Source organism: Phaenicophaeus curvirostris, chromosome 11, assembly GCF_032191515.1.
Source record: "Phaenicophaeus curvirostris isolate KB17595 chromosome 11, BPBGC_Pcur_1.0, whole genome shotgun sequence".
Taxonomy (NCBI): domain Eukaryota; kingdom Metazoa; phylum Chordata; class Aves; order Cuculiformes; family Cuculidae; genus Phaenicophaeus; species Phaenicophaeus curvirostris.
The window spans coordinates 10,237,801-10,265,275 of NC_091402.1; the positions used below are offsets into that span (position 1 = coordinate 10,237,801).

The following is a 27,475-nucleotide window of genomic DNA, read 5'->3' on the forward strand; positions in this document are numbered from 1 at the left end:
CCTCCCCGGCCCCACAGTCAAACCGGTCCCAGGCGGCTCCGCCCCTGGGGCCGCGAACCCCGGGAAGAGCAGCGAGCGGGCCTGTGCGCGCCGCGGCCCCGGCCCCGGCCCCGCTCCGCACTCACCGCCCCTCCGCTCCGCTCGCCGCGCGCGGGACTGCGCCTGCGCAGGAAGAGCCGGCGGGGCGGGGCGGGAGAGCGCGGGGCCCGCCCCTCACGCCTCTCTCAGGCTCCGCCCCCTCAAGCTCCTCCCTACCCCTTAGGCTCCGCCCCCACCTCGGGCCCCGCCCCCTCCCTCAGAACCACACCCACCCCAGCTCCGCCTCCTCCCTCAGGTCCTTCATTTCTCCCTCCCACCCCACCCCACTACCCTTATGTTCATAGAATCGTAGAATCATAGAACGGTTTGGGTTGGAAGGGACCTTAAAGATCATCTAGTTCCGACCCCCCTGCCAAGAGCAGGGACACCTCCCACTAGATCAGGTTGCTCAAGGCCCCACCCAACCTGGCCTTGAACACCTCCAGGGATGGGGCTTCTACAACTTCCCTGGGCAACCTGCCTCACTACCAGACCAGAATAGCCAGAAGAATTAGGTAGAAGTGTTCATTAAGGCTATGCAGCAAAGTATAAACCCACTTCCCTAACTGAAATAAGGTCTGAATGAGTAAGCTCATAAGGGAAAGTTCTGACTTCGTGGTTTAAGTGTCCACAATAGTTATTATCTATCACAGTTGTAAACAGAATGCAACTTGCCATAGCACTGTAAGACACTTCCACAGTGAGCTTTTAATCTGGAGACAACTTTGGAGACACAGCATAGATTAGTAGGAATAAACAGTTGAAAAGTAGTATCTCAATATTGTGAACAACTGGAAAAACCTGCACTAATATCAAGCAAACCAAATGAAAAAAGGCAGGGAAGTTACAGATACCTATCTGTACGTTATACTATTTAATATTTACATCTTAACATAGTCATACTCGACAACATTGTGTTTTTCTTATGTTTTCAGAAAAAAAATACCAAAAGCAATGCTAAGGAGGGCCTGGTGTAGCTACCTGGGGCAGCTACAGCCATGCCTCAAGCTGTAGGAGTCTGGCAGGGGTCAGATACTGCTGCTTGCACAGAACGGGCTGACGAAAGCAGCCGTGTGCCTCGCAGCTCATCACGTGAAAAAAGCTTGTGTGTAGAAGCAAAGCGTGCAGTAAGAAAAAGTGCCCCCAGAGAGGAGAGAATGAAGGACTGGGTGAACTGGGATGGAATGTCTGGACCCAGCATAATTGAAATCATAGAATCATGGCATCATGGTATAGTTAGGGTTGGAAGGGACCTTAAAGATCACATAATTCCAACCCCCCTGTCATGGGCAGGGACATCCCACCAGATCAGGCTGCCCAAAGCCCCATCTAGCCTGGCCTTGATCACCTCCAGGGATAAGACACCCACAGCTTCCTTGGGCAACCTGTGCCAGTGCTTATATTCCTTCAGTGTTCTACAAATACTGCAGTTTATCCCTATACAACCTGCCTCCAGCACAGGTAGGATGAGAATGATGTGTAGGCAGGGGATAAACTGGAGTCACAAGGCCGAGAGAACCTGGGCAGCCATTTGCCCATTACTGCAAACACGAAATGTGCTTCAGAGACCAATTCTTCTCCCACCCAGTTGTCCTGCTCATCCTTCTGAGTGCTCTCCTAGCGCTCCACACCTGCAGAGCAGAGATCTTTGCTCAGCAGGGGAATAAAAGCTACCTTGGAGTGATGCGGTCTGCCAGGATCCAGGATCCAGAGTCCTACCTCGCCTTTCTCCCTCCAACACAGAAATGCTGAGTTATCAAGGCCAACAGCGTCTTGGCCTCTATCAGAAACAGCGCATCTGGCAGAAGTGGAGAAGCGATTCTGTCCCTGTGCTCAGAGCTCACACCTCGAATACTGTGTTCAGTTTTGGGCCCCTCATTACGAGCAAAACATTGAGGTCCAGAGAAGAGCAATGAAGCTGGTGAAGGGGCCGGACAACAAATCTTTTCAGAGATGGCTGAGGGAACTGGAGTTGTTTAGCCTGGAGAAGTGGAGGCTGAGTGGGAGACCTTATCAGTGTCTAGAGCTCCCTGAAAGGAGGTTGTAGAGAGGCAGGTGGCAGTCTCTTCTCCCAAGTGACGGGCGATAGGAGGAGAGGGAACGGCCTCAAGCTGTGCCAGGCAGGATATTAGGAAGAATTTCTGTACCAAAAGGGTTATCAGGCCCTGGCAGAGGCTGCCCTGGGAGGTGGTGGAGCCTCCATCCCTGCAGGGGTTTAAAAGCCGGGCGATGAAGCTCTCAGGGATCTGGTTTAGTAGCGCACAGGTACGGCCGGGCTCGATATTCTCAAAGCTCTTTTCCAACCTAGTGACTCCTCGATCACATAACGGGACGATCCCGCTCCCTCCGCCCGCGGCCCCGCCCCTCGGCGCGCGGCTACTCCAGAGATTACGGTAGGGCGCGCCCCGCCCTCCCCGCGGGAGCCGCGCGGGGCTCGGGCCACGTCCCGGCGCGGGGCCGGGCGGGCGATGCGGGGGGCGCGCCCCGCGCCCCGAGCTGCGCGCCATGCGGCTCTCCTGCAAGGTGGCGGCGGCGCTGCTCTGCCTGGGCAGCCTCCTGCTGCTCTACCTGCTGGCGGGCAGCGCCGCCGCGCCGCCGCGACCGCCGCCCTCCGCGCCCGCCCGCCCGCCGCCGCCCTCCGCGCCCGCCCGCCCGCCGCCGCCGCCGCCGCCGCCGCGCCTCGGCCGCAGCCCCCCGCGCGGGAGCGCGCTCGCCCGCGCCAGGTAACGGGGCGCTGCGGACGCGGAGGGGGCCCGCTCCTGGCTCTGTCGCTCGGGGGGTCCCCGCTGGTGGCTCTGTCCGCCCCCGTGGGTCGTTGCTCGTGCCTCTCTCTCGCCCCGTGGGTCCCTGCTGGCGGCTCTGCAGCCCCGGGGGTCCCCGTTGGTCCCCGATAGTAGCTCTGCAGCCCCGGGGGTCCGTGCTCGTGGCTCTGTCGCCCCCAGGGGCCTGATGGGTCCCCGTGGGTGCCCACTGGTGGTTCAGCCGCTCCGTAGGTCCCCGCTGGTGGCTCTGCAGCCCCGTGAATCCCCGTGGGTCCCCGCTGGTGGCTCTGCCCCCGCCCCCCGTGGGTCCCCGCTAGTGGCTCTGCAGCCCCGGGGGTCCCTGTGGGTCCCCATTGATGGTTCAGCCGCCCCGTGGGTCCCCAGTGGTGGCTCTGCAGCCCTGTGGGGCCTTGTTCTCGTGGCTCTGACCCCTCGTGGGGCCCCGCTGGTGGCTCTGCTGCCCCGTCCCCGGTCTCTGTCCCCCGCCCCCGCGGGCAGAACGCCCCAGGCGAGCCGCTGTGGCTTGGGGAGCCGGAGCCTCCCTGCGCCGGGGCGGCCTCCAAAACAGCTGCTTTTCCATTAGTTTTGGCCTTGTTTTGAAGGCTGACGTGGGGAAGGAATGCGGTCCTCGCTGGCCGCGGAGCTGCTGTCAGCCTCGGGAGCTGCGGGTTTTCCACGGGAGCTGCAGGGAAAGGGAAGGGGCGGCTTTGTCCGTGGGTACCGAACTCATTTCTCAGCCGCTGAGCTTTTCTTTTAATGCTTTTAATATGTAAATACTTTTTTTTAAAAAAAAAGAGTTTGAAATCACGTTACAGGCAGAGTATTTTGCAAAAAACTGTAATTACTTCAGAAAAAGATCCAGGCAGCGCTTTCAGTGGGTGGAGGACTCTGTTCCCCTCCGCATTCCAACTATATTATGGTCAGCGTGACCTCATAGATCTAATTAACTTGGTATGCCTTTGTGTCTTTGATTCACGATTTCACAGAGATGTTTCGAATGAAAGACTATTCCTGTTTTTTGAGCTCTTATTCCTTAACTTATTAAAGCAGTTGGTTTCTTACAAGCATTGTTACCCTGCTGAATGCGTGAGATGTTTACTGTGGCGGAGAATGGGTCATGGACAGAATTCAAATGCAAGTATTAACGCAGGATTATTTCCGCTGGCAACTGTACCTCCCAAAGTCATTTTTCTTTATAGCATATCTCTTCGATTATCATAGAAATCAAGAACACTGAAGGAAGGAACCCAGGAAGTATGAAACCGCTAGAGAGTGTAGACAACTGTTCCATTTCAATGAGCATCTTCATGTTCCAAAATTTGACATAATCTAACTTTTCTATTATTTACTGACTTTGCAAGTACTTGTTACGAGGTCTGCAACACAACAAAAGAAAGAGGAGAATGCTGTATTTAAACCATGCCTGTTCTTCAAATTTGAGCTGTTTTTTTTTTTTTTTCTTGTGGGGTTTGGTGGCTGTTTGTTTCCCCTCACATCTGCTGGCAGGACATGATCCTGGACGATTGGCATCAGCAGGAGTTTGTAGAACTGAGGACTGTGGGTCCAGTTCTGCCCCTTGCTGAAAGATTCTGTGTTGCGTTAGTTAGTAAAATCTAATTAAGTAAGGGGAACTTTGTGTGTGTGTGACATAACATGGTCCAAGTTGAGGAGATGCTTGTATTCTTGGAAAGGCAGAAATACCTGCCAGTGGGTGCCATTCTGGAGCAGATCACATCCACATCTGCACAGTGAAGACATCAGGTGGTGGGATCTACTTGCCTTAAAAAGCCCAATCCAAGATGCACTGAATGCAGTGTAAGGCTGTTTTCAGGGTGATGGTGGTGGCTTGAATTTGGATTGGAAGAAACAGATGAGGATTTAGCTAGTTATTAAATCCAGGAGTGAGGATTTCCATTGGTTTGATAGGCTTTGCTTACGCATGTGCTTACGGTAAAGCACATCCAATGTAACATGTGGAATCAGGCTTGTTACTGCTGTGCTGTTATTTTAGTTAGTCCTTATGAGCAAAGGGAGATAGTTTTTTAATTGATGGGAGAGATCATGTATAATCTAATGGATTCCTTCCAGATAATAAAAAATCTGATTATGGCTATGTAAGATCTTGTGATCTGATCATGGTGTATGTGTTTAGATGTAGACTGCATTATTGATTAAATAACCATAGCAAAGCTTTGTCTATGTGAATGTAAAAAGCTGTTTGAATGTGTTTTTCCAAGTTGATTTGTGTAGCTTTGTCAGAAGGGTGCAGGTTTTCGTCTGAACTCAGAAATAATCAAAGGTGTTATCTAGGATGTGTGTTCACTTTGTAGGAGTCAGTCCTGCTGCAGGCAAGGTGAATTGTAGTTTAACTGAGCTTTTATAGAACTGCTTTGGATAGTCACATCATAATCATAGAAGACATGGTTTTTTAGGTTTTAAGTAGTGCAGGTTTCTTCTGATGTAAGCAGTGATACATGATAAAAGCTTCGCTTAGTCATGAACCACTAGCTGCCTGGTACCTGGCAAATGTTAGTAAATATGTTCTTGTATCCTTCCTGGGTCATTGGGTAATTTTGCAAATCTAGATGAGCGTTTCATTTAAGTTTCTGGTTAGCTTTGAGAACTGGTTTTTGATGGTGGCTTTACTGATCCTTCCTCTTGGAAGTAGCAAGTTCTATACCTTCAGTAAAATTTTTATCATATGAAGAGTTCTAAGTATGTGCCAAAACAATCTGTGTGAAGTATCAAAAAGCAAAAGGGTTATTTTACATTTGGAGGGCAGATGTGACCACACATTCTATTAAACCAGCATAGCGAGGTTCGGGAAGTGAAACTTTGCCAGCACATTTAGTTCCTTGGAAGTAACTTTTCCAAAGCAAAACGTCTTTTAAATGGCAACCCATCAAGATACTTTCTCTTTCTTTGCAGGCTGTGTGCACGCACATGCAAGTTTGGCTTGAGTTTGGTAGCTTACAATAACATGCCCAAGCCCCAAATACCTCATACTTGTCTAACAAAGAACCCACTTGATAAGAGGGAGATATAAACATCCACTCTGGTTTTGAGTGCTTTTCTCCCCTTTCTCTTAGTGGTAGGAGGAGGTTAAAACTTCAATGTTTATTTGATTGTCAGCGGCTACAGTTGGTTTTGTGCAACTGCATTAAAGTGAAAAAAACCCTTCATTTAAAACTTCCAGAGCCTTTCTAATTCATATTGTGAAGCATGTGAGAGAATGTGTTTCATATAATGGAGCCACTGTTGGGACAGTGACACAGTGTAGACTGTCAGGAAAGGAGCCTATTTAGTGAATCACTGGTTTTGATACAGTTGTGGTTTAACCCAGCGTGCAGCTAAATGCCGCAGAGCCATTCGCGTGGGATTAAGGTGGGGGGGGGACAGTAAAATTTGTGGATTGAGGTAAAGACAGTTTACTAGGACAGAAAGGGACAATAATAGTAGTAACGATAATAATAATAATGAATATACAAAATAAGCAATGCACAATGCAATTGCTCATCACCTACTGACTGATGCCCAGCCAATTCCTGAGCAGCAATCGCTGGCCCTCGGCCAGCTCTTCCCAACTTTATATTCAGCAGGACATCGTGTGGTGTGGAATATCCCTTTGGTTAGCCGAGGTCGGCTGTCCCTGCTGTGTCCCTTTCCAGTTTCTTGTGCACCCCCAGCCTCCTCACTGGTGAAGTGTGAGAGGATGAAAAGTCCTGGAGCTGATGTCAGCATCACTTAGCAACAACTAAACCAGCACTGTGTTATCAACAGCGTTGTCATACTATTTGTCAGGCCGCATCTGGAGTACTATGTTCAGTTTTGGTCCCCACTACACAGAAAAAGATGAGTACAGGCTGGAGAGGGTCCAGACAAGGGCCACAAAGATGATCAGAGGGCTAGGAAACCTACCAAATGAAGTAAGGCTGAGAGCTGGGTTTGTTCAGCTTTGAGAGGAGAAGGCTTAGGGGCGACCTTAATAAAAAGTGTCGTTCTAAGAGGATGGAGACTCCCTTTTTACAAGGAGTCATGTGGAAATGACAAGGGGTAATGGGTATAAGTCGTTCCTGGGGAGATTCTGATTGGATTCCAGAAGAAAATTTTTCACCTTGAGAATAGTTAAACATTAGAATAATCTCCCCAGGAAAAGGGTAGGTTCTTCTACACTGGACGCTTTTAAGGCTCAGCTTGACAGGGTTCTGGGCCATCTCGTTTAAACTATATATCACCTAAAAAGGTTGGACCAGATCATCCTTGAGGTCCCTTCCAACCTGACATTCTGTGATTCTAAATCCAAAACACAGCACTGTACCAGCTACTGCGAAGAAAATTAACTCTGTCCCAGCCAAAACCAGGACAGATACAATGTCTAAGTTTAACCAGGTTTATGCTGCAAGAGTAAATGAGATAATAATACGAAGCAGGTTTCAAAAAATGACTACTATATTGCATTTTCGAAGAATCTGCATGTATTATCTTCCTCTTTGGAATATATTTGAAGGCTTGAATAGATTAGCAAGCTCTATAATGAGATGGGAATGCATTATTTTGAATAGATGTGGATTGATTTAGACAGGTTTTGGGTTAATTATGTTTGAGACACTTTGGCTGTGACTAATAAGAAAATTGAATGTAGTATAAACTTTAAGACCTAGAGATGTGCACTGTTGTGCTTAAACACTCAGGCTTCTTCTGCTGTGTCAGTATCCTTGCCTGTCAGAAAGACATGTATGTGGTAAATAAAATACCCTTGGACAACTGAATAGGAGTTGGTCTGTATTGTTGGAAAGCCTCTGTTTTAAACATTTTATCATGCTATAGCGTATCAAGTCTGTCTTCAGCTGTTTCAAAAGCATGTATTCTGCGAGTATTTTGTGGTACTTTCTGTAGTGCTTAATCCTAGGCAAAAGTGCTTAATTTTAAAGCCATATAATAGAAGTACTGGAGGAAAGGGAGAGCAGGAAGCAATTTTCTCTGAACAGATGAAGAGAGCAAAAAACTTGACATAATGCTGTATATTTATAATATGTTGACAAGCTACATTTATGTACTGAAATTAGAAGAAGGATTTCAAGGCAACAAAGACCTCGTGTGTATAATTTCTGTATTTGTTCTTGTCAAACATTAAATTTAAAGGCCCAGGTCACTGTTTTGTTTTAGATGCATTTAAACATTTAATTTATGTCATAAAATCCACTTATAGACTCTATCCATAGCCAGTAATTTGAGCTATAAAAGAATGAATGTGTGTATAAATGTTAGGAAGAACTGGATAATAATAATAATTGTAGGACTCTGGATCTGTGTGCTTTTAATGGGCTTGGAAGTCTCTTGAGGTAGGTAACTATTAGTACTGTAACAGCTGTTCCCATTTTACAGGTAGGGCAACTAAAGCACAAAGAATTAATGACTCGACCAAAGCTTTGCAGGGGCTGACTTACTGAAATAGAGCCAAAAAATGATGTTAACGTACCCTTCAACCACTACCTGAGTACTTCTTTATGTCAGAAGCCTATGGATGTCTTAGGTTGATAACCCAGCAATATAGTTTCTCTTGCTTGTCAGCTGTTTTGTATTCTACGTAGCAAATTTTATGCTTTGTACAATTTACTGCGATATTAAGGTACTCCATCCTTTCAAACAAAGTGTGCATCTTCTGTCTATTCCTTTTGTTGTATTGTCTAGGAACATCTGAGCAGGAAATGTTTCAAAAAGCTCTTAGCTTCCCAGTATGTTTGTATCAACCACTGCTAATTACACAATAAAGAAATGTTTGCAATCAGAGGAGATATACTGTATTGAATGAGGATTCAGTGTGTACCCTCTATGAAACCTCAGCTCAAAGAAGGTCTTTCATTAAGCAGTAACTGAATAAGAAAGCTCCTGGTGCCCAGCCTGACCTACCCCTGCTCCACTGTTGTAAGTTCCCTCTGGTTTCTTTCTTGACAATGCATTCTGGAGACCCTCTTATCACCAAGAGGGGATCCAGGTAAGCCAGCACAGCCATTTATTCTGTGTAAAGCAGAAGTATCCTAGGTGCTGTTGGTTAAACTGGAACAGTTTTGGTTTGAAGGCATTGGCTGCATCCTGCAGATCTTTAACGAGTATCCTTTCAACCAGATGTAATTTCTCCCTGTCCCTCCCTTTCCTCCCTGCATGTGTAAGCAGAGGAGGGAAGAGGAGTTGTGATGTTCTTGCTGTAGTCTGCTCATGTGCCTTTGACTTTGCCTTTACACCTGCCTATTTTCAGACTTTTGAATAATAATTTTCAAAAGGGTGAGCTAAAATTGCTGTTAAATGCATCACGCTGTGGCACTGCCGTATCTCCCTTTTCAGCTCATCTTTGTGTACTTACAAAAAAAGATGCAAAATGTTATGTCCCTGAGTTCTTTTGTACCTCATTGCAACTTTCCTCTAACTGTAGCCCTTGTGTCCTGGAATACTACTGAGGTAGTTCAAATACTGCCTCATGCTCCTTTTCTTGGGGATTTTTATTCTTGCTTATGCCTCCTGAACCCCTCCAGCCGAGGCCTTTGCAACTCATAATTACTCATCTCCAAGGCTCAGCTTTCTCCCCTACTCTCTCTGAGGCTGGGAGGGTTGTGTCTCTTGTTCGTCCATAGCTCCCCTGGCCTTATGGGGTGTTCTGCTTGCTTTGAGGGTTGCTTCTGCCGAGTCTGTTTGTTGGAAGTGCTTGTCTACATATGCTGGATTTTTCATTTCAAAATAGCTGCATAGTGGAGAGTTCGCTGGGGCTAAAGTTTGCAAAGAAAAGCTTAGTGCTTTGCTGTTGGGTTTTGAAATGTTGCAATAAAAGCTTAGAGCTTAGACCCTCTCCCAGTGAATTCCATTGCCACAAGCTATATCAAAGCAGTTCTCATCCTGCATATGGCTTGATTTAGAGACTCAATTAAGAGGAAACATTAAAGAGATAGGGAGAAGGGGGGAAAAGGGGATCTGTGTGAGCAGCTAATTATTCACTTCAATAATTCAGTTGTTTTTACACTAATAGGTTGGAAAGTAAATACCACTTCACATAGATGTAGTATTCCATTATTTATACACTGATGAAATTGGCGTTTAATTAAAACTAAAGCCTGAGACTTTAAACCCTTAATGAAACATGTTGCTTTGTTAGTCAGTAAAGTACCGTTGGCTGCTATTCCTTAACGGAGAAGTGGATTACTCTGTACTGTAGAATGCTGCTCTTAGAGCAGCATTCTAATGTCTGGAAAAAGATAATGACAGCTTTATTAATTGTCATTTTTTCTCTTTATTTAGAACTTTTATTTCTAGTATCAGCTTTACTGATTAATTGTATGTATGTAATAGTGTGTGCTGAGAAGAGGCAGGGATTGATGTCCTCTGTTCTGTGCTGTGTCAAGAGCTGGTTGTGATCTATGATTAGCCTTTTGAACTTGCCTATAATGGTTACGATGCTTGTGATTTAGTTGCTTTGTCAGCACACATCCATCTAGTGGAGTATAAATGCGATCCCTGTTGGAATGTGAATACAGTATAGTAGAAGCATTCCTAGAGGATGTGATTTTACCCCCACACTGGTGGTGGGGGAACACACAAAACCAGAAGACTGTATTTTCAGAATGTTTTCAATCACTCCCCATAAGAACCCTTATTTTTCTGGCTAGCAAGAAGCTTCACTGTGCCTTTTAATGCAGATTCCCCTCTGGTCTGGCTGAAATGTATTTAAAGCCTGCACAGATGGATGCTAAGTGAAAAAAACGTAGTTTGGCCCTTGATTGCTTGTGGAATATGGTCTGATTAATCTCGGACATGTGAATCTGTTTGTTTTTAAAAATCTCTGTTTTAGCGGAATCTTAGGCAGTCCATGGGGTGAGATGGAGTGCTGTCCTTTGAAACTACGCCAGTACCTTCAGGCCAGGATTAAGGCATGCATTTTTAACAGCAAAATTAACTAAGTGTTAGAATAATTTACATATGTATGCAGTGGACTTTTTTTTAAGGTAGGGACTGGATATCTTCTTCCAGTCTAGCCAAAAGTTATGGGCCTAGTAATGAAATTACTGGATCTAGTTCTGTAATCTACATGGTGTTTGGAAGTTGGCTGGGTACTAATAAGTCCTTTCTGGCTTCATAACCTCCAAGATGGAAAAAGAGCTATCATTTGCACAGAGCAAGTTGTCTGGTTTGATGTGCTGTTGAATTAGTTTCATATGTGTGCATAGTACAGTGATTTATGCGAGTCCAGAAATGTAGGAATAACCAGAACGTTTCTGAAAAGAGCATATTTCTTTTTGTTGTAGTTTTAACGGTCTTCATTTGCACTTCTGACAAAATTGGCATGCTACTTGCATGTTTTGTGGATACCTAAACTGAAAAACAACCCGTCCTGATCCCCTGCATAATGAAGGGGAAGTAAAAAAAAAGCCCTGATATCTGTTAATGGAGAATTCTCTTCATGTTTACTTCAGTTTTTTTTTTATATGCCTTTTTATGATTTTTCAGGAAACCTGGAGAACAGAAACGTTCAAAAGAGCCTTCATCTTCGCAATGCATGCATCTGGCAGTAGTGGCATGTGGGGACCGGCTTGAAGAGACACTGATCATGCTGAAATCAGCAATTCTCTTTAGCAACAGGAGGCTCTGTTTTCACATTTTTGCTGAGGATTCTCTTAAGCCTGAATTTGAGAAGAAGGTGAGTTGCTTTGTCCTTTAATAGATAAATACATGAGTTCGCTCAGAGATTTGCAGCTTGTAACTAAGTTACATTGAAATCAACAAGTAGCAACTAAGCACTTTTTTACTATACACAGTTTATAAATTCCTTATGCATACATTTTGTTGGTTTGGGTTTTTTTAAAGCTATATAACATGTAGTGTCTGTCTCCTTCTCCTCCATGTCTTTCAGTTAAAGGAATGGCCTTCCTCATACACAAAGAAGTTTGAATACAGCATTTACCCAATAACCTTCTCAGTAGGAAATGCTCAGGAATGGAAAAAGTTATTCAAACCATGTGCTGCCCAGCGCCTTTTTCTTCCGGTAAGGCACCTGGATTTCTGAGTAGGTCGCTTCAGGGAATGTTAATTCCACTGAAAGGAAGCTTTGCTGATTCTAATATTAAAACCGTTTTCCGGCTGCAACATCTGCTTAAAGATATTTTGATCTGTGCTTTAGCCACTTAAAAAAAACAAACCAAAAAACAAAACAAAACAGAAATCCAGCCTCACTTTTTCTCCTGCTAACAAAGGATGTGTGTTTCTTATTTGTTTGTGGTTTCATTAGCCTCTTGGACTCTTAAGACTCAGTGTGAGATCTCTTTCAGGGCAGATGCTTTCAGGGTAGATGCTGCATGCCTTCCATAAATAACATTCTTTTCAGTGTGCAGTCATATCATCTTTACCAACTATCCCCCTTTCCATATATTAGCCCTTATACTGATGCTTTCACCAATCCCTTTTCCTTGAGTTTTATTTCTTTTTCCAAGATTGTCAGATTTGCCCTTAAGGTAATAATTCCAGTGTGCTCAAAGTCAAGTTTCACGCAAGAGACCCATGTACCCTAGGATCTTCAGGTTCACTGAAAAATTTTATTCTTTACTGTGTAATACTTAGTGTCGTAAATTTGGAAAATATCAGAGGTTGCTGGAGACAAAGAAGGTGTTCATAACAATTCTGCAAATGCAGGGATATCAGAAACTGAAAGAACTTTTGCATGAAGTGATTTCTGTGGAATTGAGAACATAATATCTTGTGCATTGCTGATGATGGGGTAACTCCAATAAAGTAAAGTGCTATTCACATGATCCAGATTTCTTCATTGCTGTCTTAAGAGAAATGGGAGGGACACAAAAAATTTTTACTTTCTCAGCTGGAAACAATCAGGAGACAGCTGCACAACCAGATACATAGTCTATGAATACATATGTGAGAAAATATTTGCTGTCAGCAGTTCTATTTATCTGCTGTTTAGAGGTAAACGGTCAAATGCACGAAGGCCAGATGGGCAGAAAGTAAGTCCAACTTCAGCAGGGATTCTCTCTTCCCCGAGTAAATATTTATGTCACCTGGAAAATAATCCCTAAGCATTAGCTTGTTCAATACAGATTGTTTGTAAGGATGTACTCAAATGGGATTGTTTCCACTGAGTAAACACAGTTCCCTGTTCTTCCCATTTCTGTGAGTTTTTTTGTTATTTTGGTAGCCTCTTATCACAAGAACAGTTTCACTGCTATTTGTCTTCACTTTTCTGATTACTGAAAGGGGATTGTATTCATGCCGATTCCTTTAGGCTGGACAGTGCTTTTCTTAGTTCCTTCTTTGTCACTGATATGTTACAGGAGAACTCCGGACTTGAGCACCTTCATGTAAGGAATATTAGACTGTTGTGTGTTGCCTTACAAAAGGAAGGAGGCAGCCTGAGCTGTAAATGTTTGCTTCTCTTGGGGCAGGTGCAGGATGTTGTGTGTGGTCTGGTTGAAGTTTATGGCTTTGAATAGGAGAGGTTGTCCAAGAGCAGTTGCAGCTGGTACTAAGTTGATGTGGATATAGTAAAGAAAATGAGTTGTAGTAATAGCTGAGGTGGCAAATGTCCAGCTGGACTTTTGGTACTTGGATTTGCAGGCTGACAGAGCCTTGGCTGTTTCTGAGTAATTTCAGCCACTGTTATTTTTTTTTGGTAGTTGATAACCAGGTTCTGATGTCCCATTTGAACAAGACAAGTCTGCACACAGTGGAGCAGAGGGTTTCCACTGTTATTGTTTAGAGAACTATTTTGACTTGTATTTTCAATAAACACCAGCGGGATATCAGTATCCTTTTTTTCTTGTCCTTCCCTGTCCATTTTCTCCTGCAGCGGCATAAAATGTGACTGGGTTTAGGGGGGACCCCAGAAAAGCAGCAGTAGAGTTTATCAGCTGTTTAGCCCTCAGTTGTGCAAATTGCCTTGCTCCTGATAATGCTAAGCCTGAGTGGAATGTGAGTCTTTGACTCACAAGTGCCTCTCCTACCAAAGAAATCTCTCTTCTGCAGCACCAGCAGGCATGTGTAAGTGGACAGGAGGCTATGAGGAATGTGTTAGGGGAAAACTGTGTAAGAATCTTTCAAGGGTTAAAACTGATAAAACTAGAGCTCTGGAGTGTGATCATGCAGCTTATAGTGATTAACTGTTTTGTCTTGGGTAACAGGCTGACAAACGCGTTGAGTCTTGGTTACTAACATATTAAGGAAGATCATATGGCTTCTTCACAGAGGCATTTTGTGATGTCTGATGATGTTTGCTATGTACGTATGCGCAGGGGAAGTAGATTTAGCCATGTAATCTCACGAGTCTAAATCTCCTGCTGCAGTCTACTACAATAAAACCATCAATGGGATTTGTGAAGGAAGAATAAGGCAGATGTGGATCTTAATATGAGCACAAAATGAAACTTTAAAAATAAACTAGGAGAGTAATGCTCTCAGCAGTCACTTGACACTGTTTTGTGACACTAACATGGGTGTTAAGATACCAGGTGAAAAACTGTTTTCTGGTCTCAAGAACATTGCATGCCGCAGAGCTGGCTTGCAGCTGTTTCTGAATTGCTGTTTTGGGCTACCAAAACAACCAGCTGAAGTATCATGAAATGCTTAAGGGATTTTTGGATCATTTTAGTTCTAATAGTTAGAAACATTTAGAACCCTGAAATTTCTTCACCATGAGAGTGGTGAGACACTGGCACAGGTTGCCCAGGGAATTTGTGGCTGCCCCATCCCTGGAGGTGTTCAAGGCCAGGTTGGATGGGGCCTTGGGCAGCCTGGTCTAGAGGGATGTCCCTGCCCATGGCAGGGGGGTTGGAACTGGATGATCTTTAAGGTCCCTTCCAGGCCTGACTATTCTATGATTCTATGATTTGATGATTCTTTTCAGTACACTGAAGTATCCAACCTACTGGTTCAGCTGCAGCACTTTATCTAGACGTAAGTCTTCATCTCTGTTGTAACTTGAGTTAATTGGTTACTACAATTCAGTTTAGTAACTTGGCTTCCTGGTACTGCTACATTAGCATCAAAGTTTGTGATTTGTACCTAAGTTTGGATAAAGCTGTGCTAACTGCCATGCTAGCCATTGCAAACCGTTAGGTAGCACAGCTTTACAGTGCACCAGTATGTGTTTACACAGTAGTGTGTTATTACTCGCCAGCCTTGCTAACACAGGGGGAATCTATGGAGACAGAAGTTGTGAAATCAAATTACAGATAATTGAGTATTTAAGTGAAGTGTCAGGCTAAATATAGCCAGTTCTGTGCAGAACTTTTTGACAGATCTACTAAGGATACTCTATAGATCTGCAAAAAAAAATAAATCACACTTGAACTCAGACTAGCAGACACAATTTTGCGCTGCTTATGCATGTCATTTTTAACCTGCTGTCACAGCCCTCTGGTTAGGCCTCCTGGCAGGCTCTGTGTGCTGTGTCTGGCTCAGGCAGAGCAAGCTGGAGCGAGGTGTTCTGTGCCACAGGCTTGCCGTGTGGTCCTCGAACACTTTATACATTGAACATCAGCACACGCAAAATGTATTGTCTCCTCTTGTATGCTTTTGAGTAAGTAGAAGCTAAATATTGTTCTAAGGGCTGTGTAAAGCCTCTTTTTTTGAAAGCACTATTTAGTTTGGAAACAGAGCTACCTGAAGACTATAGGACATTGGGAATGCTGAAGTTATTTAAATTAGTTTCATCCCCAGTGTAATTCCACTGAAATCCTGGGAACTATGCAAGAAGCTTTTGCAGCCACTGTTTCTGAAATTAAATTCCCCTGCCCAAGGCAAAGTTAAATGCACAGCCAGAAGGGGATGTGATCAATTCAAACTGACTTGTGTGGGTTTTAAATAAGTCTTAACGCTTCAGATGTGAAAGAGAAAAGTGTGAAGGGCTTAAAGGAAGTATCAGAGCTTTCCTTTTAGTCTGTTTGCTGTCACTGCAGGGCAACACCTTGGACACAGGAGAGGAAGGAGTCTTTTGACAAACCAGAAAGGACAGCAAGTGAATCCTGAGTGGGGGAATACAAGGTGGGAAGTGTGGAGCCAAATGCTGGTAGGCACCCACTTCACAAAGAGCTGAAATACCTGCTTGAATCCATTTATGTGCAGGAAAATTATTACAGTCCACAGGCTTAAATTTATGTGTCTTGTTTCAGGCTGCGGAAAGAACAGTTTTCTTCTGGAGCAAGCAGTGCCCAGGCTGTCGCTTATGCCTAAGAGGAGCATCTATAAGCACCTGTTAAACTTCCCCCTCAACCATCTGCTGGAAGATGCCTGAGCCCTTATAAAATACCTTACATGGCATAAACTGGGCTGTGGATACCTCAGGCAAAGTCTTATAGCTTCTGTGCTATTTGTATTCATGTGTTATCTCCTGTCTCGCACTAAATTTTGGGGGGATTTTTTATTTATATATATATTTTTTTTATTTTATATGACTTCATATAGTAGGTCCCTGTGAATTAGGGCTTCTAAGTGCTTCTGAATAATATACAATATCCAGCATATCCTTAAGCTAAAAAACCTTTTCTTCTTTTCAACTGTCTGTCTTCTATTGATTTACTCCTAAAGTAACTGTCTTTTTACTTTGTGGGGGTTATTTTTCAGTATTGGACTCCAGGATACTTAACATTTGCAAATATTTACTTCTGAGCATAACTTTTGTTTAAAATGTTGAGATACTTGCCTGGTCCTGGTTGTGCTGCTGTGTGGGAAGAATGTGTAGTTATCGCGTCAGAAATACAGCTCAGGGATTTGTTAAACTTACCTAAATGTCAGCCTGAATTCTAGAGTGTTCAGTCAGGTAAAAAATCTCTTTAAGTCCATACTTGGGGATTTGGCATCCTAGTGGATGCCTGTTGAGCATGCTTAAAAGTAACTCCCTCTGCACCCCCATCCCGACTTGTTCAAAATCCTAATGTTGTTCACACTATTTCATAAGTAATCTTCAGTCGCAATACATCTCAATTGATGTGAAATTAAATTTCTTCAAGTAGAATTTGTTGCTTGTACAGATAGGGGAGTTTGTCGCTAGTATCACTGCAATTGGATGAGTGATTGTTCTGTTTCACATTGTGGTGAAAATCGATAGCCTTTTGGGTTTGCTTTTCAAAGAAAGTGAGAGAGAGAAACAGGGCTTTTGGCTGAGACCAAAGTAAGAAAATTTCAGTGCTTCAGGAATTTTTGGACAGTTTTGGAAATAATGGAGAAAGCAACAAAAATGCGGTTGGAACTGATGGTCAACTTTAGCTTGTGATATTTATTACTTAACAAACGATCTTACAAATAGCTGGTGGAAATATTAAGGGAGTTATCTTGGACTGCTGAAGCACTATATAATTTGCCCCACTAAAATTAATGAATGAGCATGTAAGGATTTGGATAGCCACAAGGGGGAACATTGTCAACGAGCAAAAATTGAATATCCTGGATCTAGTTTGCAGTTTACACCCTTCTGACTTGATTAACTTTGCTGTGTTTATCCCTGGTACAAAGTATGGTAATACAGATCAGAATCTGACCTGATAAGTTTTAATATGACATTTCCATTTACCAAAGGAGTTTTTTTACTTTAGGAGGATGTGCAGCTTAAAAAAAACCAAAACAAACAAGCATAAACAGCAAGCCAATAACTTGATAATGATAACTGTTGTTCCTGTGTGCAACTAAATTTAGCTGATAAATCAATAACCTCTTTCAAATGGTTAAACTAAAAGTATTTTTTGCCAGTGATCATCTTTGTTGTTCTCTCTTTGCTTTCCTTTTTGTCTCTCCCTCTCCTCACTATGCAAACCTAAAAGGTCATTTTAAAGGATGTGGATTCTCTCCTTTATGTGGATACTGATGTTCTCTTCCTGAGACCCATCGATGACATCTGGCACATCTTGAAAGAGTTCAACTCTACACAGCTAGCTGCTATGGCCCCAGAACACGAGATACCAAAGATTGGCTGGTATAGCCGATTTGCACGTCATCCTTATTATGGGGCAACTGGAGTAAATTCTGGAGTGATGCTAATGAATTTAACACGGATACGCAACACTCAGTTCAAGGTGAAATACAGCAGAAACCAGTGATTTATATATTTTTCCCATCTTGTAAAACTTAGTATAGGATTATATAACATTTGTAATATAAAGAAACTATAGAATATATATTCGAATACTAAAGGCAATTGTAGTGAAAATGAATGTTAGAACAAGTGAAACTTCCTCAAGAGGCTGGAGCACAGAGAACTTGCTGATGATGCGGCCTGTTAGCAGTAGTAAAAATGGCTTCTTCAACATTTCATTTTCCCTTGAAAGACACATGAAATAACAGAATTATAGAATGGTTTGGGTTGGAAGGGACCTTAAAGATCATCCAGTTCCAACCCCTCTGCCGTGGGCAGGGACACTTCCTTCTAGACGAGGCTGATCAAGGCCCCATCCAACCTGATCTTGAACACTTCCAGGGCTGGGCAGCCACAACTTCCCTGGGCAACTTTTGCCAGTGCTTCTTCCCCCTGTCTAATCTAAATCTTCCCCCTTCCAACTTAAAGCCATTCCCCCTTGTCCTGTCAGTCTGTGCCCAGCTTTCTTGTACACCCTGATCAGGTACTTGAATAAACTCAAGGAACTTCAGAGCAGTCACTGTATTGTTTTTAAAGTTGGGAATCTTGATGGAAATATCTAGAGAAACTGATGATATTTTACATCTGCTGTAAATAGAATTTTGTATCTTGCTGCAGACGAAGTGACTCCATGAATTGATATAAATGAGAAGGGAACACTTGGTCTGGCCTTTCTCCTTTTGTGAAAGGCCTGACTTGCAGAATCTGTTTGTTTTGTTGAGCATGTATTCTCTAATCTCTTGAAAAATGTTAGTTATCCGAAATAGTATTGCTCCTCAGTCAAGGCCAGGGGTTTCCTATACCATTATAGGAACAACTGTTAAAAAAAAAAAAAAAAGTCCTTGCTCTTAATATCATAACTCCCAGGGAAAGTTATTTTTAGTCTACATTTTTCCTCATTTATATACCTCAATTTTCATCTTGTCCCTGCATTTTTCCACTTTTTCTCCCTCCTGTTGCTCAGAATAGGAAGATTGTTAATAGCAGGAGCTAACATCAGACCTAGACCCAGGAGACCTTGCTTTCCTGTGTTTAGTTGAACAAGAGCACAGTCAGCTCTGCTGTTCCAGCCCTGTCCAGGTCTAGAATTTCCTGGCAGTTCTGCAGTTTTCTGGGTATCTGACATGGCTCAGTAAACTTACAAATATGTGGGTGCCACAGAGTCACATATCTGTTCACATATCACTGTTCATGGTATTAACCCATTGCTTCTATTTTTCTGCCCTGCAGAACAGCATGATACCGAGTGGTTTGACTTGGGAGGAAATGTTATATCCGTTATACCAAAAGTACAAAAATTACATTACATGGGGAGACCAGGATTTGCTAAATATAATTTTTTACTTTAACCCAGGTAAGCAATAAATCTTGGAGTCATGATTATCTCTGTTAAGAAAGTTTCTGGAACTTGACCATTTATTTTAAAGTACTATTTGTTATTTATTATATGCATAATATATTCTGGTGTGAACTTAATGAGTAAGTGTGCCTAGGATTTACAGCCTATGAAAATAGTTCTGAAAGTAGAGGGGTTCAGACTGGGTTCCGTGGAATATGTAAATCTGCTTTCTGGAGACTCTGAGAAAATAAAGAAGTGTATTGCTAAGGGTCAAATGCAGGAATGAAATTCAAGTTGTGTGTGTGCTTAAAAGCGTCACTTGACCAGGGCCTAGCTGAAAAAATGGTTTTGTTTCAGATGTTTATCTGAACGTTGAATTGCCAAACTTTCTCCAAAGCTATGCTCTGTTTTTTCTGAAATTCAGCTGAATTCTGCTATTTATGCAAATGACTCACAAAGCTAGTATAAACAGAAAATGGACACAGCCATTGAAGTGTCTTCTCGGAAACTGTTGCCCTCCCTGCTTTAGCTCTCTCATTAAAAGTTACTTTTTGAGAAAGGCATTTCTGGCCCCTGATCTGAATGATCCACCTCAGCAGGCACCAGGATGGTGCCATCTATTTTCCGCACCACATAAATCTGTGCATTTTTTGCCCTTCTGTATTCTGCTCTGAGACTCTTAAGAGCTATGGAGGACTTCAGATTTCTCAAAACCTTGTTCTCACAGAACAGATGGGAAGACCCACCTGTCCTAGCATGGACCAGCACAACCAATGTGTACGTACTTGTCAGCCCAGTAAAATGCTGTATCTGATTCCTGTCTGTCGCTCCTGCACAATGTCTCCATAAACAACCTGTAACATTTTTGGTTTGTCCTTTGCTTCCTCTTGAACTGGAGTTTTGCTTGCCCGAGTGTGTATTGCCAAGGAACTGGCATGTTTATGCATCTTTATTTTAAAAGGGTGCTGCTTTTTCTGCAAGCGCAGAAGCAGTTTCTGGAAATTCAGTAAGTGTTTTGTACTGATCACGTAGAAATTACTTCAGACGCTTCCAAGACCAGTTACATCTGAGAAATGAAAGGATTTCAGAACTGCAGCATTGTATGTGCTTCCCAAAGAAGTTGAGAATCTTACTTCATGCAGCTGAATATTCTGAGTATCTATTCTTACTTGCTTTCCCTTGTTTCCTGTATGACCTTGTATTCCCTCAAGTGATTTTAAGAACAGAAGTTGCTTGAATTTATTTATTCTGTTCCCTTTTCTTTTTCTCTGAGGAGTCATAGGGTAGGTAATTGGATGTACCCAAATCCAAGCAAATAAAAGGAGAGAGCAAAAGTGAAGGAATAAGCTAACATCTGTTTACTGCAAACAGATGTCAGATATCACTGTCCCTCATATTACCCTCAGTCCTGGGGAAGAAAAAAAGTGGAAGAAATCTTCATTATTAAATCATAAATTAATTTCCCCAAAGAAATTAATCTTATGAAAATTGGATCTACTAGAGGAAGAAAAAGATGAAGCCAGATTAGTTGTGAAGTCAAACTCAAGCTGCTAATTTAGGCATGGAGGAAAAGAAACAAAGATTGCAAAAAGTAGTTTAATTTTGTCATGAGAGTGTTCTCTATCAAATCCACATGTGGAGATTCTTTTCTGCACCATAGCCTGTCTTTTTCTTGTAACGGGTAAATAATTTTTTATGAATTACGTAACATCAGACTGCACAAGAAAAGAAAACAAAGGAACTGGATGCAATTAAAACAGAAAACCAGACTTTCCTGCGGTCTTTAAGTGCTGGATCATTGAGACTGGCCTGGGAAGGAATCTGTCAAGACTGCTGCAGAGGCTGTTCATAGATGCAGTGCGTTGGCTTAAAAAGACAAAGACCTGTGTTACCTGGGGCCTGAAGAGATGCACCCTTCTTCCCATCTCTGAAGGCTGCTCTGGTGACCAATGAATCTGAGGGCTTGCAGAGCAGCTAGAGTTTGGAGTCCAGAAGTGACAGCAAAAATGCACAAATGCGTAATGGTGAGAAGATCAGGAATACTCAAGTGATGTGTACAAAAGCAAATAAGCACCTGATGACATCCTTTCCCCATAGTGACCTGCTGAGGAACTGTACATGCAAACATCTGTTCAGGGTTACCAAAAGGATCCCCATTAACTGTAACAGGGTTTGGATCAGGCTCTACTGCTCTTCCTGTCCTTTCAGCCGCACTGGGGAGCAATTCTGAATGTGATAAGTCCGATTGAACGGAAACCACTTACAACCTGCCCTTCCTGGAGACATCTCCTGCTGGAAAGGCCTTAAGGGAAGATGTTTCAGAAACTTTTTCCTACTTCAAGCACCACACACGACCAGCTGCAGACTTCCTGGGAAGCTAGGAAAGGCCGAGTGAAGAATTCAGTCTTCCTTACTTCTGACATGACCTGTTGGCATCATGCCATTCACTGTACTCTATTTCTGATGCAAAAAATTTAGAGGAACTGGTGTGGTTTATTATAAGCATATTGCAAATACTGTGGATGCATAGAGCAAGTTAAAAAAGAAAAAAGAATCAGTAGGAGAAAGGAAGTTAAAACCCCTTTTGAGAAATTAGTCTCACCTTTAAATAACCTAGACCTGTGTAGTGAATGGATGATGACTCTTAGAAGGACTGTAGATAAAATACACTACCTCTGCTGTATCTCAGTATAACAGATTGTCATGGCCTCCGTGAAAGCTTCAGCACCAAACACAGGATGTACTTTGAAAGTTTTCCCATGGTGTCTCCAGCAGGATTTAGGATTTTGCGTAACACTCAGTGCTGTGTGTGCTTCCGTAATCATTCCTGTGACTGCAGAAACATATTGCTAGGGCAGAGGACCTCGGAAAGTGCCACCTGGTGTGTGCTCTCTGAGTTTGATTCTGTTACTTCCAGCTTTGTAAAATGCTCTCTTGGTTTATGTTTGCATGCAGTTTTTGTGTTGCCCTCTTTCTGTTAGTTTGGGCCTAGCAGTGCTGAGATCTGTGTAGTCATCCCCTGAGGAAGTCTCTATGTCTAGCTGCTCTCTGGGATGTTTGCACATGAAGTAACTGATTTTTTTCTGATCATCAGTCCCAGCTTTTTCACAGAAACCTGGATCAATTGTTGGAACTCATTTATGTGTCTTTTTTTCTCCCCCTGCCCCATGCCTCCCCTGACCAACACTGGCAGAGTGTCTCTATGTGTTTCCGTGTCAGTGGAACTACCGGCCTGACCACTGTATGTATGGAAGCAACTGTAAAGGTGCAGAAGAAGAAGGTGTCTCTATTCTGCACGGAAATAGAGGTGTCTATCATGATGACAAACAGCCTACCTTCAAGGCACTCTATGAAGTGATACGTGATGTAAGTCATTTATCTTGATGGAGGCAGTTCTTTTATTTCAATGTCGATTACGACTTTAACTGCTGTACTTGGATTGCTGTTCCAGCATATTAGGCTGAGCATGGTTGTGCTTTATGTATGCCTGTCAGACACAAAATAAGAAGGCTGCTTTGGCCTCTGCTGTTTTACTGCATGTATGTATTTATGTGATCCTCCTTCATATTACAGTAAATATTTAAGCAAAAAAGGCTTATAAATTGCTTTTCTGTAATACTGGAGCTAGGAAAAAAGTGGCTGAATGGAATTCTTTCTACCAGTACTGAGGCTCTGGTGTGTAATTTACTGATAATATTTACTGGTCCATAAATACCCAATGAGAGGTCCACCTCCCTGAGCACCTAGCGCCTTTGGGCACACGGAAGGCAAAAGCTTGCATACAGACACAGTTCCATATTCCCACTTAGAATGTGGTATGTGTACAACTCCACTTTCTGCAATCTCTTCTGTTTCAGTATCTCTGTTAGTAAAACCCCCTTTAAATACAAACTCTAGAAATACAGATTCTGGGAAGGTGGCTGTTTCAGCTAATATGCCCAGATGAACTGATCTGAAAGCTTTGATGACACTTTGGGAGGGTGGATGATAAGTCATTGCCTACCTGTATAAGGTTTTATCTTACAGAAACTTCTAAAATGCCATTTTGTAACTAGTGGAAGCTAATAATTCGTTTTTTCTTTTCTTTAGTTTCCATTTGAAGACAATCTCTTCCAGTCTCTGTACTACCCTCTGCAGTCTAAGTTTCTGGACACAGTGCACACTTTATGTGGGAGAATTCCACAAGTATTTTTGAAGCAAATTGAGAAAACTATGAAGAAGGTCTATGAAAATCGTGTCATTGTCTACTTGGGGGCCAACCACAGATACTAAATGTACCTATATTTTTACAGTTTTTCATTCTTGCTCCCCCATCTAATGAAGCACATAAATGAAGATAATTACCTCTTTTACTGAGAATCAGACTTAAAATATTTTCCTTATACAGTTTCCTAATAACTCCTGAAGTTTTAAAACCTGAAGATATCCTAGAAGTCTACCTGAACTGTCCTCACTTAGGCCTTTTGTTCTCTTCTACATTTCTTTTGGTTGCAGCAGGAAAAGTTGATGATTCTCACTTTTATTTCATGAGTTTAATTTTGTTATTTGTTTAAGAACAGCTGCATTCACTGTGACTTTTTTTTGAAGTTGTGCAAAAGCTTTTGTTGATCTTGGGTTTAACAAAGAAGTTATGGGATGAGCTATGTAGCATATAGGGAATATTACTCTCGAAATGATGCGGCAAATATTCTTGACTGTAATGAGAATGCTCACTTACAGAAAAGATCACTCTTGTGACAGGATGAGTTAAAATTTACTGTAGTAAAGGGGAATTATTTGCTTGAAGTTGCAGTTTTGTGTGAAGGTATATTACCTGCTGTTCGTCATGTGTAGGACCTAAGATTTCCCTTACTTAAAAAGGTTATGGGAATAGAAGTGCCTATTTACGTAGTGCTTTACAGCTCTATTTGTCTAGTGATTGTGGTTTTTTTCTTTTCTGCTCTTCAGTAGTTATGTGAGGGCTTCTCCTGAAGGAATTAGAAGGAAAATAATTACAACATAAATAGGAAAATGGTGTACAAGAAATGAGAGGGGGATGCAGTGGAAGCTGTGTCGCCTGCACAGCTAATGGGGAACAGAAGAAGGAATCCTTTCTTGCATGGAGTGCATTCATGGTCTTCCCCTCCAGTCTCTAACAGTTTTAAGAATGTATTCGCTAACTTGACAACACTAACTACATTAGATGCAGTTTGTGAATACTGTGAAGGAAGAGTACAAAATGAGGTATTATTGATCTTTTTCTGCTTTAGTTGATGTTTACTGCACAGTAGCAGTGGTTTGCCACCGAGAACTGTTCTTCTATCCCCATGCTGGGAGACTGAGACTGCTGCCTCTGACCCACCCTCTTCTGCTTTGCCAGAAACACGGGGCACAGAAATGTATTTGTGCCTGGCACTTTCATTCCTGGCAGTAGAGAGATTTTATGCTAGGATCATTATGAATAGCCTCAAAGTGAAAGAGGACACAAGATGGCCTTGATCTTTATTTAAAATACTTTAGTTTAGATTTTGAAAGTATGATGTTCATCTTAGGATATGCACAGGCAAGAGCTTCTTAAAACTCAGAGTAGCTGAAGGGTGCTTGGGACAAGTCACAGGGGAACTGAAAGTGAGGACGCTCTTAAGAGCAGTGATACAAGAGCAGACTTGCAGAGGGCATTTTCTGAGTATAAGCCCCGAGGGGAGGGAATGTTGGTCAGTGCTTGACAAAAAGAGCAGAGAAAATGTTCTTACTTTTCAAGTCTGTTCAGAAAAATACGAGCCATTAGGTGGAACCGCTGACTTCTGTATCTCTTAGGCAAAGCAGGAAAGGTGTGAGGAGGGTTAAGTATGTTTCTCTAATGAAAAGAAAACTGACACAGATTGTCTATCTTGTACATGTAGCACACATTTAATAGAGATCAATGTTTGGGGGCTGTAGAGGGGGGATATGTTTCCTAAGTTAAAACATAGGATTTCTGAAGAACTTTAGTTTTAGGGGTTTCTCTATATCCAGTCAGGGCTGATGCACGGTTGCATAAGAAAACAGTCTCCAAGAAAAAGTCCTTTTAGCTTGCCCACTCCTCTCTCCTTGTGTGGCAGCGCATGAGGAGGGAAAACACAGGCCTTGCTGACATCTTAGGCTGCCAGATAAACAGCCTGTATGCAGGGTGAAGTGCTGGCAAACCTTTTCCAAACACTGGAGCATGAAAATGTTGGTGACACATCATTAAGCATGCTGGGTGAATGACAGCCTGTCGAACACTGTCACTACAGAGTCATCTGAGTGAGGAGGCGTTAAGACAGAGGCTTGGGACAGGGGGCATACGCTCTTGGTCCTGGCAGTTTCCCTGCTGGTCTGTGTTAGCCCTCACAGGCGTTACTGCCTCACAACTTGCCTTAGCTTTTTCTATTTTACTTGAAGTTTTAGTTGCCACTTCAAAAGAACAGTGTGTTTCTAGCTATAGAGGAAAGGTTGAAAATGTAACCCAAATGAATCTTAAAGACATCAGAACCAGAAGGCTGTGAAAGGAATAAGTCAGCAGGCTATTTTTAACCATTTAAGGCAATATAAGCCTAACATACAACATGTAAACCTTTTAGGCTAGCAATACTGAGAACTCGTAAAAAATACTGGCTTGGTTTTTGATCTTTATTCTCATGTATTGGGGTAAAGCTGACTGTAGGTTGAATGACGATAGATGAGACACGTCCTGGGCACTCTGAATTCCTCAGTTCTATGGTATCTACAACCCACAAAAAGTTGCAGAGCAGAAGTCTTGTTTCCCAGACAGTTGCAACTCTGGTGCTAAGCCTCTGAAGTTTAGGAGGCTGTGATTGTGTAAGCTATGATTCAGCAGAACCCTGCAACTATGGGCACATGAAAATGAAAGAATGGAATTCGTTACAAAACAAAGGCATTATTGCATATGAAATGCTTAGAGATTAAAACAGTGCTTTTTATGTTTACAGGAGGTGCTGCCTTATGTTTAGAAAGAACTGTATTATATTCTCAACAGCTATATGAAGTATATGCTTTAACATGAAGACTTTTGTTAATGTAATACCAACTTGCAGGAAGCATGGGGGAGGTTCCCCCCTGCTGTGCTTTTTCTGAGGAAAAAAGCTATAATTTGAGCTCTCCAAAGTGTTTTAAAACAATTACGTAACTTTGATCTTTTTGTTGGTAGAACTATTAATTTATATTTTATTACAGCTTCCAAAACCATGTTATATTTTGTTTTAACAGTAGTTGATTATAATAATCTTACTTAGAAACCAGTTTTTATTAATTTTGTATTTCATGCCTGTGGCTAATTCCTTGTTAATTAGCCTTCATTTATTTTAATAATGGGATGTGTAAATACTTATATAGACTTTATATCCTCATTTCCCCTTCTTCTCATGTATTTTAGTTATTTCCAGTGTTATAATGTAACCAAAACACTTTTGCTAATGTTAACACCTTGAGCAGTTCATCATAACATAGGGCGGAAATGAAAATAGTTTTCTTTAAATTAATAGAAACTCCAGCACACAGAATGTATTGATAATAAATTAAAAGAATCACCTTTCATGCTGAGAAACAGTGAGGTACAGCCCAGAGAACTGTTCTGCTGGGTTACCTGAACATAAGCCCTAAACCAGCAGGTGTTTGGTACTCTGAGTTTTGCCTGTGTAGTCAGTAGGCTTATATGCAATGCATAAAGTTAAGCACATAACCAAGTCCTTGCTGTATCAGCGTCAAATATTCAGGTTTTTAAATTTGCTATATTATACTTGAACTTGCCGAAGATAGATAAATAGGAGCTTTATGTTCAGAGCTGCTGAGCACCTCCTTTTAGCTGAAAGCCATTGCATTGTACAACAAAGAACTGCCGGAGTGGGAGGCGTTTGCTTGCATTCATTTATATAATGTGAGAGTTTTTCTAGGCTATTTGCCTGCATGGTACAAAGCGGCCTTAGATAGCTCTGCTATCATTTTGCTTACAGGTGAAAACTGGAAACTGCTCTGTGTTTGTTTGTGTGTTCACAACAAGAGCATATGTGAAAAGAATTCTGTACCTTTTCTGTATCATTTAATTGCTTGTGTATTTTTGACAAGTGCACCAATTTTTTATAGCTCCCAAGGAGGCCTAGCAGTGCATTTCTGTGTTGATTAAGATCCTTTGGCTTACAGTAAAAATAAATGAAATTTTAAGCA

The 27,475-nt window shown here is 42.5% G+C and overlaps 1 protein-coding gene across 2 annotated transcripts; it reads left to right on the forward strand.

Annotated features, from left to right (window-relative positions):
* Positions 1-2,508: 2,508 nt before the first annotated feature.
* GXYLT2 (glucoside xylosyltransferase 2) lies at positions 2,509-27,475 on the forward strand. 2 transcript variants are annotated; one of them, XM_069865487.1, is made up of 8 exons: positions 2,509-2,703; positions 2,743-2,801; positions 11,334-11,523; positions 11,737-11,868; positions 17,645-17,896; positions 19,186-19,309; positions 22,488-22,660; positions 23,384-27,475. In XM_069865487.1, the coding sequence occupies exons 1-8, from the start codon at positions 2,584-2,586 to the stop codon at positions 23,564-23,566; spliced, it is 1,233 nt and encodes a 410-aa protein (XP_069721588.1). In that variant the 5' UTR covers positions 2,509-2,583; the 3' UTR covers positions 23,567-27,475. The 2 variants fall into 2 exon arrangements, with proteins under 2 accessions (XP_069721588.1, XP_069721587.1); XM_069865486.1 differs by having other exon boundaries at positions 2,509-2,801.

Coding starts and splice junctions, on each gene's coding strand:
- GXYLT2 (XM_069865486.1), top strand. CDS start 2,584: ATGCGGCTCTCCTGCAAGGTGGCGGCGGCGCTGCTCTGCCTGGGCAGC. Junction 2,802..11,333: donor AGCGCGCTCGCCCGCGCCAG/GTAACGGGGCGC, acceptor ATGATTTTTCAG/GAAACCTGGAGAACAGAAAC. Junction 17,897..19,185: donor TACGCAACACTCAGTTCAAG/GTGAAATACAGC, acceptor TCTGCCCTGCAG/AACAGCATGATACCGAGTGG.